Source organism: Neoarius graeffei, chromosome 28, assembly GCF_027579695.1.
Source record: "Neoarius graeffei isolate fNeoGra1 chromosome 28, fNeoGra1.pri, whole genome shotgun sequence".
Taxonomy (NCBI): Eukaryota; Metazoa; Chordata; class Actinopteri; order Siluriformes; family Ariidae; genus Neoarius; species Neoarius graeffei.
Window position 1 is genome coordinate 2895370 of NC_083596.1, and position 14335 is coordinate 2909704.

At 42.0% G+C, this 14335-nt stretch overlaps 1 protein-coding gene across 1 annotated transcript in view; it reads right to left on the bottom strand.

Moving 5' to 3' along the window:
- nup214 (nucleoporin 214) overlaps positions 1-13647 on the bottom strand; it is a 62850-nt gene extending 49203 nt beyond the window's left edge. Inside the window, exons 1-12 of the mRNA XM_060912926.1 lie at positions 13468-13647; positions 12614-12809; positions 12305-12456; positions 12006-12204; positions 9024-9094; positions 8861-8924; positions 5725-5828; positions 5523-5629; positions 5368-5434; positions 4609-4738; positions 4026-4184; positions 2343-2775 (exon numbers count right to left, since the gene is read on the bottom strand). Of these exons, the coding sequence (XP_060768909.1) occupies positions 2343-2775; positions 4026-4184; positions 4609-4738; positions 5368-5434; positions 5523-5629; positions 5725-5828; positions 8861-8924; positions 9024-9094; positions 12006-12204; positions 12305-12456; positions 12614-12809; positions 13468-13500 (1715 nt within the window). The 5' untranslated portion in view covers positions 13501-13647. The remainder of the gene's footprint in view (positions 1-2342; positions 2776-4025; positions 4185-4608; positions 4739-5367; positions 5435-5522; positions 5630-5724; positions 5829-8860; positions 8925-9023; positions 9095-12005; positions 12205-12304; positions 12457-12613; positions 12810-13467) is intronic.
- Positions 13648-14335: the final 688 nt, after the last annotated feature.

Sequence of the window (14335 nt, forward strand, 5' to 3'; positions counted from 1 at the left end):
ACCGCGCTGAACCGTGCTGGCTGGAAGTGGGTGGACACATTGGGTGGAGTTAGCGGAAGTGGGTGGACGTCACGTGATGTCGTTAAGCAGCGCAAACAGTGACATCAGTGAGCTTTTAAGCGGTAGTCTCACGACCCGAATAGTAAACAATAAACATGGAGGACATGGAGTCGTTAGTGTTGCTGGTCTTGGTGCTGTGGCTTGTTGTCACCGACAACGCCAACAGATACTGGCAAGAGCGTATAGATGAGGCGAGGTGCATAAGGCTTCAGAAATTCTCGTAATTCGTAATTCTTCTTCTTCCGGGTTTACGGTGTTTACAGATCCCAGCGTGCTTGCGGGGCGTGTGTGGGCATGTGAGGACACTCCTCCTCACCAATCAGTGCACAGGGGAGTGTCTGCTCACGCCCCCAGCCTCACTCGGCTCGCTTCAGCCCCACTCCAAAACGGTGCGAGTTTTAGGGGCTAAGCAGGGCTGAAGCGAGCTGAGTCGTGCTGGTTTTTGGTAGTCGAAACACGAGCCGTGTCGGGCTGAAGTGAGCTGAAAAACGGTAGTGGAAAAGGGCCATAACTAAACTTCAAGCACGCAGCTGAATGCTGAAACATTACAGGAACAGTCATGTTGCCCAAGTCATTTTTTTAAACTTTTGGTATCATATCGCCCCCTCGCGGTGAAAAGCAGGAAGTGACGTGTAAGACTCTTCTTTAAAGGGCACATCTTGGGTAAATTCAGGAGCAAGATCAATGTAATTCTATTTTATATTAATCTTTGGTCAAATATCTGTCACAATTTGCATTTTGTGCAATTTTTTTTTACCTTGCGTAATACTAGAAAAATTCAGTTGAAATCAAACCATTTGAGGCGAATTGGTCCGTCTCTGAAAAAACTTGGCGTTTGGATTTCCCGGCAAACATTGATTTTCGTGACGTTGCGTGCGGGACGCCTCCTTCTGAATCCTACATCAGCACTGGTTTGTTTATGAGAAAACGACCTGGTGGTTTTCTGCAAATTTCTTCAACGTTATCACGTAATTATTAAAATGGTTAACAGCTGTATCGTAGGAGGGAGTAGCAACACCAATCATGATGGGATTAGTACTCAGCGTTTCCCAAAAGACCGGACAATGAGAGAGAAATGGGAGCGCTTCGTGCGAGGCACCTGGAAAAAACTGGCAACATACAACAGACCACAGCATCATATGCAGGGCTCACTTCATAAAGCCCGACGACTTTGAGAACTATTTGCAGTGGGAAATGGGCTTCAAGAAGCAACTTGATCTGAAAAAAGATGCAGTTCCATCTGTCAGAATGCCCAAAGCAACACCGTCTCCATCTGTGTCAGCGTCACCGAAAGAGCCAGCCGTGTTCGTCTCCCCTGACAGAAGGCCAAGTGCCGCATCCACCGAGGCCCTCGAAGCCGAGGACCAAGCAGAGCCGAGAAAAAGACCAAGAAAATCGGCGATTCACAAGTTGACACTTGCCAGGGTAAGAAATAAGAGAGACTATACTCTAAATTAGGAGTTCCTGTGTTTGTGTGGTACACGGATAATGTTATTTATTGACACACACAAAAGTAAATAACACGAGAGCGCTGGGCAATAATACACTTACTTCACATGTATCAGGGCTTGAGATCTTGGGACCTGTCAAACACATTAAATGTATATACACCCCTGCTTAGCCGATTCCATGTGTGTAGCTTATGAAATCTTTCTCCTACAGTAGCCAGTACTCTTCTAAATGAAGAAATATATAAATACATAATCGTAATTTTGAATTACTACTGAATACTTGAATCATCATCAAATCCAAACACATGAAGCCCCAATTCTGACAACTCATTATATTCTTCATCCAAAGGTGAAGTAACATTGCGCTCAGGCGACAATTTCATATTTCAATGCAAAATCGCTAGCTGCTAAACTTGGTGTACACAGGCTGCGCACTGAACCCATGCAGGGTCTCTCTGCCTGCTGGCGGATCCGCACGTGACGTCACAAATCTGGCTCCAGACTCCCTTGCGATTTTTCCAGATGCGTTTTGTTATTTTATTTTTTTCTGCTGTAGACAGATGGCCTTGTGCAAAATTACCCTTCTGGATGAGTGTGTAAAGGGACATCCTTTCATATAAAAAAAACCCCCACTAAATTGGTCCCAGATATGCACTTTAACTTTGTCAGCAGGTATATTTACTGTAGATCTGAGATTCTGGTTGAAATCGACTCATTTAAAACTCGCAATGTAAACTCAGAGGCTAAACATGTCTAGAGTGAGTGATTGATTAAATTTAGGGGGGGAAAAAAAAAAAAACACTAATCAAACAAAGCAGGGCATCCTCTCACCTGTCGTTGAGATTGACTCGAACGTTAGGTGTGGCCACCTCCGCTGGACCCTTCAGTACAGTGATGGGAGAAGCCGTAGCTGTTGCCGTAGCAACCTGCCCTGATGCATTCGAGGCCTCCACGAGCGGTTTAACACCGAGAGCCCCGAAAGAGAACGCAGGGAGAGACGGAGCCTCGCCTGAAGGTTTAGGAGCTGTGAAGGAGAAGCTTGCTGCAGAGGGAAAGATTGAAGAGGTAGAAGGAGTGGCACCAAAGGAGAAGAGAGAGGAAGCGGTGGAGGGAAGACTGAAGGAAAGACCTGAGGAGGAAGAGGCTGGAGGCGCCGGAGCGGCTGTAGAAGCAGGAGGGGCCGAAGTGGCGGCAGGTGTGAATGATGGGAAGACGGGAGGAAGCGGTTTAGACGCAGCAGGGACTTGATTTGGAGGGACGGACTCTGAAATCAAAGAAATGAGTAAGATCAGCGTTATATTTTTATTCCTGTTAGATTACATCCTGGTAGGGCTGCACGATATCAGAAAAATATGCGATATTCGATAACATGACTGAATATCTCGATATCGATATGTATCACGATAATTAAATATATACTGTTTTTTCTTACCTCTACTCGCCGTTCTGCCCTGTATCTAGCATTTAAAAAAAAAACACCCAACGCATCGCTTCCATTCCAACATTATTTTTTATTGGAAAAACATGGCTACACCTGCAATGGTGTCCATCAATCATCTTTAAATCTCTTCATTTTTGTGAGCGCAGCAGAAAATGTCTTAAGTTGAAGTAAACAAAAAACTGAAAACTACATTACATTAACATAAAGCATTCAAAATGGCAATTTCAGCGTCTCCCGGGAGATGAAGGTGAGCGACACAGATTCACCATAAACTCAAACACAATCTGTTAATAACACATGCGGGTGAGAGAGCAGTGGTGTGTGTGTGAGTGAGTGAGACAGAGCGCGGTTTTATGTTTTCATGCTGCTGTACAGCAGTGTTTGTCCCAGTGAGCCGCCCCACCACTGTTTTACAGGTACATGTCTTGCAAAGTACCTGAGTTTGCAGTACGTCATCCCTCCTGAATCCAAAGTACTTCCAAATAGCAGACGTGCATTTTTTTTGGAAACCAGTTCCTCCTCACACAAATTTGTCTCACCACACTTGCTACCGCTTCCGCCATCATCACGAGGCTTTTACTTGTTTTGCAATAGGGGCGGAGTTATCCCGCGGCGCTTGTTGACATTCAAATGTGATTGGACGGCACAAAAAAATGTGCCTTTTGTCGAAATTTAAGTAATTTTTGCGGTATGTGTATCGCAAACTATGATATCGCGATATTGATACTTTTTCGACATATTGTGCAGCCCTACATCCTGGTAAAATAATATGTTTAAAAAAAAACAAACAGACAATTTAACGTTTATAACATCTACAGCACACTTCCATACCTAAACCAGTTTTCTGAACATGACCAAAAAATCATAACATTCTAATTAAAAACAGTTGATCATATTTAAAAGTAATACATTTTAGAATAAATTGTCAGGATTGGGTAATTATTTCAAATAAACGAAACTACAATGGATGGAAATTCTCATCTGACATTATTACGCTCCATTACAGTTGGAACACAGAAATCAATATTTATCGATAAACATTATCTTATATTTTAAACTCGAGCGTTCCCTACTCTGTAACGGAGGTCTCTCTCCGTCCTGAGGCAGGCTGCCAGTGGACACGACGAGCTGCTTCACCCCCGGGTTCAGGTTGATCAGGGAGAAAGGACACAGCACTCCGTCGGTGGAGAGGATCAGCAGCGTGGGAGCCGGCGGCAGCTTCTTCTCATCAGCTACGGAGCAAAAATCGCAGCCATGAGGTCACTGAGGGTCATGAGGCGTTCGAAAGCAAGTGAAGTGAATTCAACATGCATAGATAGAGCGAGTTTAAAAAAAAAAAAAAAAAACGTGGACAAAAATATACAAAGGAAAAAACCCTCCTACAGCAGGTCCACAAGACTACTGGAGAGAGGGTTAGTTTAGTAAAAAGATTTGCATTGCACTTTCCTGCTATTCAAACGAGTAAGGAGGAGGAGGAAGAGGAGGCGTTCTAAAGCCTATAAACCTCATTATATCCTGAATTTAATCTCTCATCATCACACGTTCCTAAAGACAGAGATGTAAACCAGAAGACACTGTTTATACACAAAGTCTTGAGTATCTTCTAGCACAGTTCTTGGACTGGACCTGAACGGAACACATGTTCTGAGTGCTTACATATGTGTATTTCGCCCTGACTGGTGTAGTCGATGCCCAGTCCCACAGGAAATGTGTCGTCGTTGTTGTTCAGAGTGACAGGAAGTTCTCCTCGGCTTGCGTCCTCCAGCAGCCACAGCTCCCAGTTTATCTGCATGAAGATGGAATCAGGAGAACATGAGGCAAAGCGAGTGTCAATCTTTTATTCTATATCACTAATCGAAAGTGTTTGACGTAAACGACAGGAGATTCCACGAAGCGAGCGAATAAAATCCAGAAAAACCTTTTCAAACTGCTGTTCAGCATAAAACACTTGGATGAAAGCGCTATCTGCCCTCTTCTGCATATATGAGCTCACAGGTGCACGAATGGCTAGTGTCACTGTGAGCGAACGAGAGAATGCGCTACCTCTCATGGACTCCTGGCATCATCAGGGTTCAAACTGATGCTCTACGAACAACAGTGCGAACGATTTTCCCGTAAAACCGTAATTCGCTTGTTGAAATAAGCCCTTCTGAGCTAGCGAGCTTTGCAAGGGACCTTTTGGATATTTTTCGCCCAAATCTTAGCTAGACTGTATTGCTGATGATTTGATAAGACTCTCTGATTAGTAAAACTAGCGATAGACTTAGCGCAAAGACGAGATGAAACTAAAACCTGCTGATTTAAAAAGTCAATAACGCACACTTCCTGTTCTCTCCAGACCTCCATTTTGTTCTCTGTGTCTCATCAGCTGATCATTCTTCCCATGATCGGGATTAGTTAAGCTCGCTCTCTTACCTTGTCCTCTTGTTTGGCGATAATGCTGACTTCGATGGAGGCGGCCGAAGCGGCGAGGATCAGATCCCTATTTTGGAAAAAAGATCCGAAACGGATTAATCCACTCTGATCTACATGCGAGTCCTCATTTTATTTCCACTCTCACACTGTCTCACCAGTCCTCGATGTGGTTCAGGAAGTAGTGATGTTGTCTTTCGGTACACGACCCGAACACGATGTCACTGAAGTTCAGGAACTTGTCCTCTTTCTTCTCGTCTTTCTTCTGCACACACACACACACACAACAGAACATGAGTTGAGAAGGAGCCCACGCTCACCGCTGTGTCCTTAATGCTCTGGTGTCTAAGAGAAACTCACAGGAAGCGACACCACTACGAGCTCGGGCGGAGTCTCAGGAGAGCCGTCGGCTGCCGCGTACACCACGGCGAAGTTGTAGGTGCTTAACCATAACACATCCAGAACTGGGGAAAAAAAAAGGTGACAATTTTAGCCCCGCCCACTTTATCATATTTAGTTAGCATTTAAGCAGAAGTGGAGGACTGAGGTCGGTTATTTCCCTGAAACAGCTCACGCTGAAGTGTTTTATTCCTCTTATACTACAGCGATTAACCAATCATGGCATTATTTTATTTTTAATCCTTTTATGTATACTTTAATCCATTTATGGTCTTAATTAACTTTGACTTGTTATAAAACAGCTATAAATATTAGTTCTTTCAATTTCAAAAAATAACCAGACATTCAAAATGAGCTCTTTTTCAGTATCAGATCATCTCATTATCTGTAGCCGCTTTATCCTGTTCTACAGGGTCGCAGGCGAGCTGGAGCCTATCCCAGCTGACTACGGGCGAAAGGCGGGGTTCACCCTGGACAAGTCGCCAGGTCATCACAGGGCTGACACATAGACACAGACAACCATTCACACTCACATTCACACCTACGCTCAATTTAGAGTCACCAGTTAACCTAACCTGCATGTCTTTGGACTGTGGGGGAAACCGGAGCACCCGGAGGAAACCCACGCGGACACGGGGAGAACATGCAAACTCCGCACAGAAAGGCCCTCGCCGGCCACGGGGCTCGAACCCGGACCTTCTTGCTGTGAGGCGACAGCGCTAACCACTACATCACCGTGCCGCCTCAGTATCAGATCAAAACCAGAAAAAAAAAAATCAGCGTTAAAAACAGGGGACTGGATATCGGAGAAAACAGATTTCAGATCCTGTAGATTGGAAATGGATTTGGAAAAGAAATTTTTTTTTTTTAAATCTGAAAATGTTTACAGAGAGTCAACTTTTTTTGATAAGGATTTATTTTATTTATATGCATTTATTATATTTTTTTTAATTATATCTAATATCTAATAACTGCAACACTACATAACTCCCACTAATCAGACTGGGGGGAAAAAACCCTCTATTTTGAAATTCTGAAAGCTTGGACATTTTGTGCGTCCTTAAAATAGGAATTTTAACTTATATAATCGACACTCACTGGCCATTTTATTAGGAACCCCCCTACATCCACCTGCGGTTCTCTAATCAGCCGATCCCTCGACAGCAGCACGATGCATCAAATCACGCAGATACAAATCAAGAGCTTCAGTCAATGTTCACAATGTTCAAACATCAGAACGGGAAAAACTGTGATCTCACAGTGAAGTGTGACTTTCTTTCTTTCACTGTGGTATGGGTGTTGGTTTGAGCCAGATGAGGATGAGGTTTGAGTATTTCAGAAACTGCTGATCTCCTCCTGGGGTTTTCACACACAACAGTCTCTAGAGTTTACACAGAATGGTGCGGAAAACAAAAAAAAACACTAAGCGAGGGACGGACAGTTCTGTGGGTAAAAACCAGGGCTTTGAACCAGAATTTTTTTCCTATTGGTTCGTTCCGAACAGAAACGGAATTTTAACGTTTCCGGTTTTGGGTTCCACCATTAAATAGACGTTCCCGAACCGGTTAGAACAAAAAAATTTCGTTCCCGGAACGGTTAATTACGTTCCCTGTCAGCTGTTTAACAAATGGCTATAAAATTATGTCTCTGTCTCATCCAGCTTAAGCCAAATGTAGGCTAATTCTATTACAGCCTTCATTAAATAAGACAAGAAATAATTCAAAACAATTATTATTTCAAATGTTGGCGATTTGGATTCTCAGTATGTCTTCCCATCTACACAAACAGAAAAAGTGCCAAAAATGAAAGAGAATTCGTTTAGTGTGTTACCAAAGGCTAGTCAGGCCCTATAGAGGGCTACCGCATGACGTCACCGCGCTGCGAGATTTTGTTAGGCGCCATATTGGAAGACCAAGTACACATCTATGCAAGTACATACATACATAAAACAAACTACAGCTGAAATGTAGCCAGGGCCGGTTCTGCCCTAATCTGGACCCGGGTGCAACATCGCGCAAACCCCCCCCCAAAAAAAAAACCCAGTCTAAATCAGGACAACCATCACATAACTATAAACATTTTATATTAACTATTTTAACTAAATGGGCTATAATAAATAAGCCTGCAGGCAGCCACGGCGGGCTGCCTTAAAAAGTAACCATTTGTCCTACCTTAAAACTCGTTTTGCATTTTCTGCCTCCTTTTTTGTATTTTCGACCCTCCGTTTATTTTCTTTCCTTTTCTGAAAACCCGATTTGTGTCCAGACATTTTGTTCTGCTACCAACGAACTAACTCGTCAGGTCTCGTCTCTCGAGCCCGCGATGCTTCCCGTGGGAAGGGCAACAACTGATACATTTTTACAAACAGCCAATAAACAGCCAATAGGGAGGTTGCATCGTTCAGGCTCTTCTTTGCTCAGACACTCAGTAATGGAGACGTGATAGTAGTCCACCCTCCCGCTCTCTCCATTCAGTCAGCGAACGTCACACAGGAAGTGAACCCCAGCGGGTCATAGAAACTTGTGCAGGAGAAGAATGACTTTTATTTGTAGGCTACAGAAACTTTGAGGAACGAAATAAAAACCAGTATTAACCGGTTACCATTATTTTTAATAAGCGTTTCTGTTCCGGAACATAAAAAATAATAAAGTTTCTGGTTTCATTTCTGTTCCATGTGAAATAGAAAAAGTTCCCAGTTTTCGTTCCTTGAACCGGTTCAAAGCCCTGGTAAAAATAAACGCCTTGTTGATAAGAGAGGGTCAGAGGGAAATGGACAGATTTGAGGTGGTTCGAGCTATTTTTTTGCCAGGAAGGATACAGTAACTCATATAATCACTCTTTACAACCGTGGTGAACAAAAAAGCACCTCAGCACGCAACAGAAAAACACATTGGGTTCCACTCCTGCAGCCAAGAACAGGGATCTTAGAATCAACAAGTTCCTATTAAAGTGGCCGGTCAGTGTGTAACTAACTTGTCTACATCCTAACGCTCTCCTAAAGCAAGCTAATTTTATAGAACACCTCCAGCCGCGATGTTTATCGAGAGGTTTTCCCACAATGAAACAGGAGTTTGTGTGACCCGCTGTTAAAAATGACCTTTAACGGGATTGTCGGCGGTGTAGAAACTCGGACAAGGGATCACCTTCTTCTCCTGCAGAACCTGGAGAGAAAGAACACACCAAAGACAGTAAAAGATGAAGAACCTTGAACCCTGAAGGAATGCGAGTGATGTAAAGAAGGGGAATAAGGAGACGCTTACGGGCGTGTACTGAACCACCGTGGCGTCCTGCTTCCCTGCAGCGATCTGCTTTCCTTTAGGACTCCAGCAAACTACACAGCACAAAACACACTTTTTTAACACATTAACAGACTCAAAGTAAAGCCTCCTAAAGGTTAGTTAAAATATTTTGAATATTTTATGATCTGGCAACTCATCAATAATTAAGAGACATGTTTATAGAATCTAAATTACATTTTAATACGTCATTTGTTCATTAAAAATTATAAAGACAGTAAAACATCTAAGTGTAGTCCTGGGCAATAAGACGATATAATATCGATATCACAATATATTTTGTCACAATCCTTGACTTGCAAGTGACGTCAAAGCAAAATATAAACCCGGATGTCGGCCATGTTGGTGGAGATACAAATGCGGGATCAAGCGACATTCCACACAAAACAGTCATATGTGCACAACTCTGTTTTTCCACTGCTTTAAACGCTCTTTTAGCTCTGCTATATCTTTGTGCTGTATATGGTTGTGGTCACAACAGGACTCGTGACCGTGGCACGTTACGATTTTTCAGAACTCTGTCCGTAATTCGGAAAGAGGGCGAGGAAACTCTGAGGCTCAGTACAGACAGGAGACGAGGGGATCAGGACACTTTGTCCAATGAACATTTCGTCCAATAGTTAAGACATTTGGTCCAAAGCCTTTTTCATATGCACTATCAATTATTTTATATCTCAGGTGTTCCTGTGTTTGCGACCGAAGCCCCCATGAGAGCGCTGCTCCGTGCCTAAAGATTGAACATGATCCAGCCGGTTTTAAAAATTAATAACTCGGCCAACGGAGCTTGTAGCAAAGCCCAGTTTTACAGGCACCTCCCTCTAAACCTCCCGCTTCGAAAGCATACGGTCTCGGGTTGGTAGGACCGTGCCTCGGCCCGGGATTCGCAAATGAAGCCCCCGCAAGAGTGTTCCATGGCGCCAACGTCAAAGCAAAATACGTTTGCTTATTTTGCAATTTTGCAAAATACGTTGCAAAATTGGCGCCTAAAGATTTAAGATGATCGACATTATGGCACTCATTTACTTTACAAAAATGTGTTTTGCGTCGGTCAAATTCCATTGAGAATTCCTCCTTTTTTCGAAAAAAAAAAAAAACACCTGAAATATAAAATAACTGACAGTGCATATGAAAAGGGCTTTGGACGAAATGGTCATGGGACGGAATGACCTGTATTCATACTCCATGGTCAGTAGCAGTGTCTTATCTTTAGAAAAGCCTGACTTTTTTTTTAAATAATATGAGTCAAAACCACACACACAAATATATATATCTCTGTTAGATCGTTCAAATCGTGGTAATACTGAGAAACTCCAGCGTTGTTTACAGACATGCTTTCAGCAGCTGCCATCCTACTTGCTTTGTAAATCCATCATCATGGCGGACGCTCATGATAGAGCCCTGCACTCCCGCGGGAGTCCCGTGGGACTCGCGGGACCCGCCGCAAAGCAGTGCGGCCCGGGACAAATTTTGAAAGCTCACTGCGGGCGCGGGCGGGACCGGAAGTGCACATATGCGCGCGGGAGCGGGAGTACACATGTGCGGCGCAGGTGGGAGCGGTGATCAGCTGCAGTCCCGCTAACTAAAAACATGCTTGAAATAAAATTTATAAATTATTAATTTATGTCTATCATATATAATTTGTGCTGGATATTTTATTTGGCATTAATAAAAACATTTTAAGATGCCTAAATTTGCAGAGAAAGTCAGATTGCCAGATTGAGTGAGAAATGGCATCTTAAACTTGCCATTGATCACCCTAAAGGGAAATCCTTTGATCACTCTAATGACTCGCAGTTCACACCCAGCTAGCAAGAGAACCATGAGTGAATTGATTTACTTGTTGCGTTAGTCTACAACTTTAATCAGAGAGACAGGTTACACAGTGACGGTAGGCTTGACTCAATGCTATCCCAGAAATCCTTCCTGTAATATGCAAATTTGGCTGTCCAATCAGAGGCGGCCAAATTTGCATATTACAGGAAGGATTTCTGGGATAGCATTGAGTCAAGCCTACCGTCACTGTGTAACATGTCTCTCTGATTAAAGTTGTAGACTAACGCAACAAGTAAATCAATTCACTTCTTTTACTAGCTCTGCTTTGCAATAAAAAAAACAAACATTGGTACAAAACAAGCCCATTCACTTTTTTATGCTGATCAGAGAATTACAATGGTTTCTCATGTGATAAAAATGTGCGATTTGTGATTAAATATTTTAATCGTTTGACAGCACTAATTATTATTATTATAGATACTACATGCTGAAGTCAGAAACAAGGTAAACAATAACAAACGTGAGCTGTAGATATTTATGCTCAAATCCACTCAAAGTAGGGGGCGGGGCACCATCACGCTGTGTCAAGACAAGAACTTTCCTGAGAAATAACGCGGACGTCTGCATCATGCGGGATTTGCGGGCGGGAGCGGGACAAAATATGGCAGGCGCGGGCGGGAGCGGGACTGAAAATCATAATTTTTTTGTGGGCGCGGGCGGGAGCGGGACTGAAAATCATAATTCTTTGCGGGCGCGGGCGGGACTGCACAATGCGGGCGGGACTGAAAAATCCGACCTGCGCAGACCTCTAGCTCATGACGTAGCACATTTTGATCACATGGTTGCAAGTCATCTATATGATTTTCTGGGATGATATTGATATTGTTTGATACGTTTTAATTCAATAATGAAAACTTTTAATAACGACAAACTAACCGACAGTTGGTGATGTGATTAAAATTTTCGACTTCATCTTTAAAAAAAAAAAAAAAATTTAACTTTTTAAAATGTGTTACAGATTTATTTTGATGGCATTAAATAAAGAATCATTCAACATTTTTTTTCGTGTACTGCTGAGAAACTTTCACAAAAAACCCTATAGCCTTTGAGAAGTTGTTAAATATTCCAGACGATCCAGAGTGTAAATGAAGATGTGTGAGAACACACACTCACCGCAGGTGATGGCAGTGGAGGCAGGAAGTTGTGCTATAGGTACGACTTTGTCTGTAACATCCAGCACCATCATGCTGCCGTCCGAGAGACAAGCGGCGACTCGAAACGCTTCCACTGGACTCCATTTCAGATCCTGGACCAAGGTGTCCGACTCGGAGCCTACTTTAAAGGACGCAAAGGGACGCTTGTCCTGTCTGGTCTGTAGGAAGGAAATAAATAAAAAAGTTGGAATGCGTTAGAGGTTTAGAGCAAAGGAATGTGTTGGTGCTGTGTATTTTTTTTTTTTTAAAAGAGTTTACCTTGTTGAAGAAGGTGCGAACATCATAGAAGTCTAGTATGAGAGCGGTTTCCTCACAAGCGCCACACACTGACAGGGTGAGCTCATCGCTGCTGAGGGCGAGGTGGTGCATCGGGAGGTCGAGGGTCAGTGCCTGGCACTTCACACCCTCCACTGTAGGACACAACGAAAACAATGACATCACAAACCTAGATTTCTGCCTAAACTTATAAATGCTGTCAGTAAAGTTTTCCTTTAGCACGGAGCATTTAAGCTGAGAGACAACAGCAACGATCACACTGATAATCTGATCATCTCGTAAACATCTTACCAATCTCATTGGTGTTTCCGCTGACCTTCCCCGCAGCGATGATGTCATCAGTTACAAACACTTTGAGCACTCTGCCCTGGCCGACAAACGTCAGGCCGAATTTGTTGGAGATGGCGAGAAGACTTGATCGCTCCCTGGGCAAATCATCAGGGGAGTCGAAGACACGGATTTTCTTCATCTGACGGAATTGAAAATCCTGTTGGAAAGAAAAATATAAATCATTTTACCTTATAATAGCATTCATGCTCGAAAAATCTCCTCACAGGTTCCAACAACTGGAATGAATAATATTTAAACGAATCAATTTATACTTAACTTATCTAAAAGAGTCGGCTTAAAGAGCCAAACGAGTCGACTCTTTGAATTAAGATATTAAAAACAAAGTCGGTTCAAAGAGTCAAACGAGTCGACTCTTTGAATTAACATATTAAAAACAAAGTCGGTTCAAAGAGTCAAACGAGTCGACTCTTTGAACCGCCTCTTTTAGATAGGATATTAAAACAGATTTATTTAAATATTAACATAAACGCGGAAAATCTGTAAACGTAAGATTTTTTAAAAGTTTGTTTGTGGTGTTTGTTACAAGCAAATATTTGCACGCACAGTAACTATTTTATAAAAGCAAAGTAAATTAAATTCTGGTTAGCTTCAATGCTAGCCTGCTAACACACAACGGAATAAACTGTATTTTATAATTTAGCGATTTATTTATTATTAAAATCGAGCGCTAAAATATTATTAGTATGAACATATTTTTAATAGCTAAGGTAGCTAACAAAACTTCGAAGTTGATTAGTTTTATTAGCATTGCTAGCTTAGCGGATAAGCTAAATCGTGTTGTTGTTGTTTTTTACCTTCATTTCCCTCTCGGGAGTGTCGTCCCCCATTTTCACAGTTTTCTGTTCTCTGTCCAGGCAAATTACTAAATTATATTTTAAAATGTTTTATTCAACATAAATATTTTCATTAGCTTAGCGAAAACAGCTAGCAAGTCCACGCGCAGTTTGTTTATTACAATTCGGGAGAACAGAAACCGAATCGCGCGCACCGTGTGTATGGAAAGCCAAGAGGGTCATATTACTTCCATTAACCAAACGATTTTTTAATAATAGCAATAATAAGCAGCTTAAAAGGACGTCAGTTAAAAATCTTTCTTAGAATTTAATATGGAAAATATAATCAATGACGTCATTCAAATTACAGCACTCAGTTCTACTAATAATTTATTTTATTGCTCTTTTATGGTATTTTGAAAATCAATATTACATTCACGTTAATAGTGACCAATTTGGCTTTCCAGATCGGTAGACCGGAAGCAAATTTTCCAAAATAAAAGCACTTCAGTTACCAGAAGGTGCTGAGTGAAAATCCCAATAACTGCAAATCTTTGTGCTTAAATTAAATAGTAATAAATGTGAACTCAACCCGAATTTCCTTATTTTCAAAAGAAAAGTCTCAGCATAATTTCTGCAATTTAACATTTGAACTGTAGTATGCAGTTTTACCACACACACACACACACCTTTAAGTGACTGGATCATGCTTTTTTTTTGTTTTAAACCCTTGTCCAGTCAGATTTTTTCCCATTTTCCAACTTAAGTATAACTATGTATAACCTTGTTTTTGCTTATTTACAATAATATAAATAGACAGTAGGCCAAAAGTCTGTTTTCTGAGATCAGTTTTTGCTTTTTCTCAGAGATTAATATTTATTTATTACAA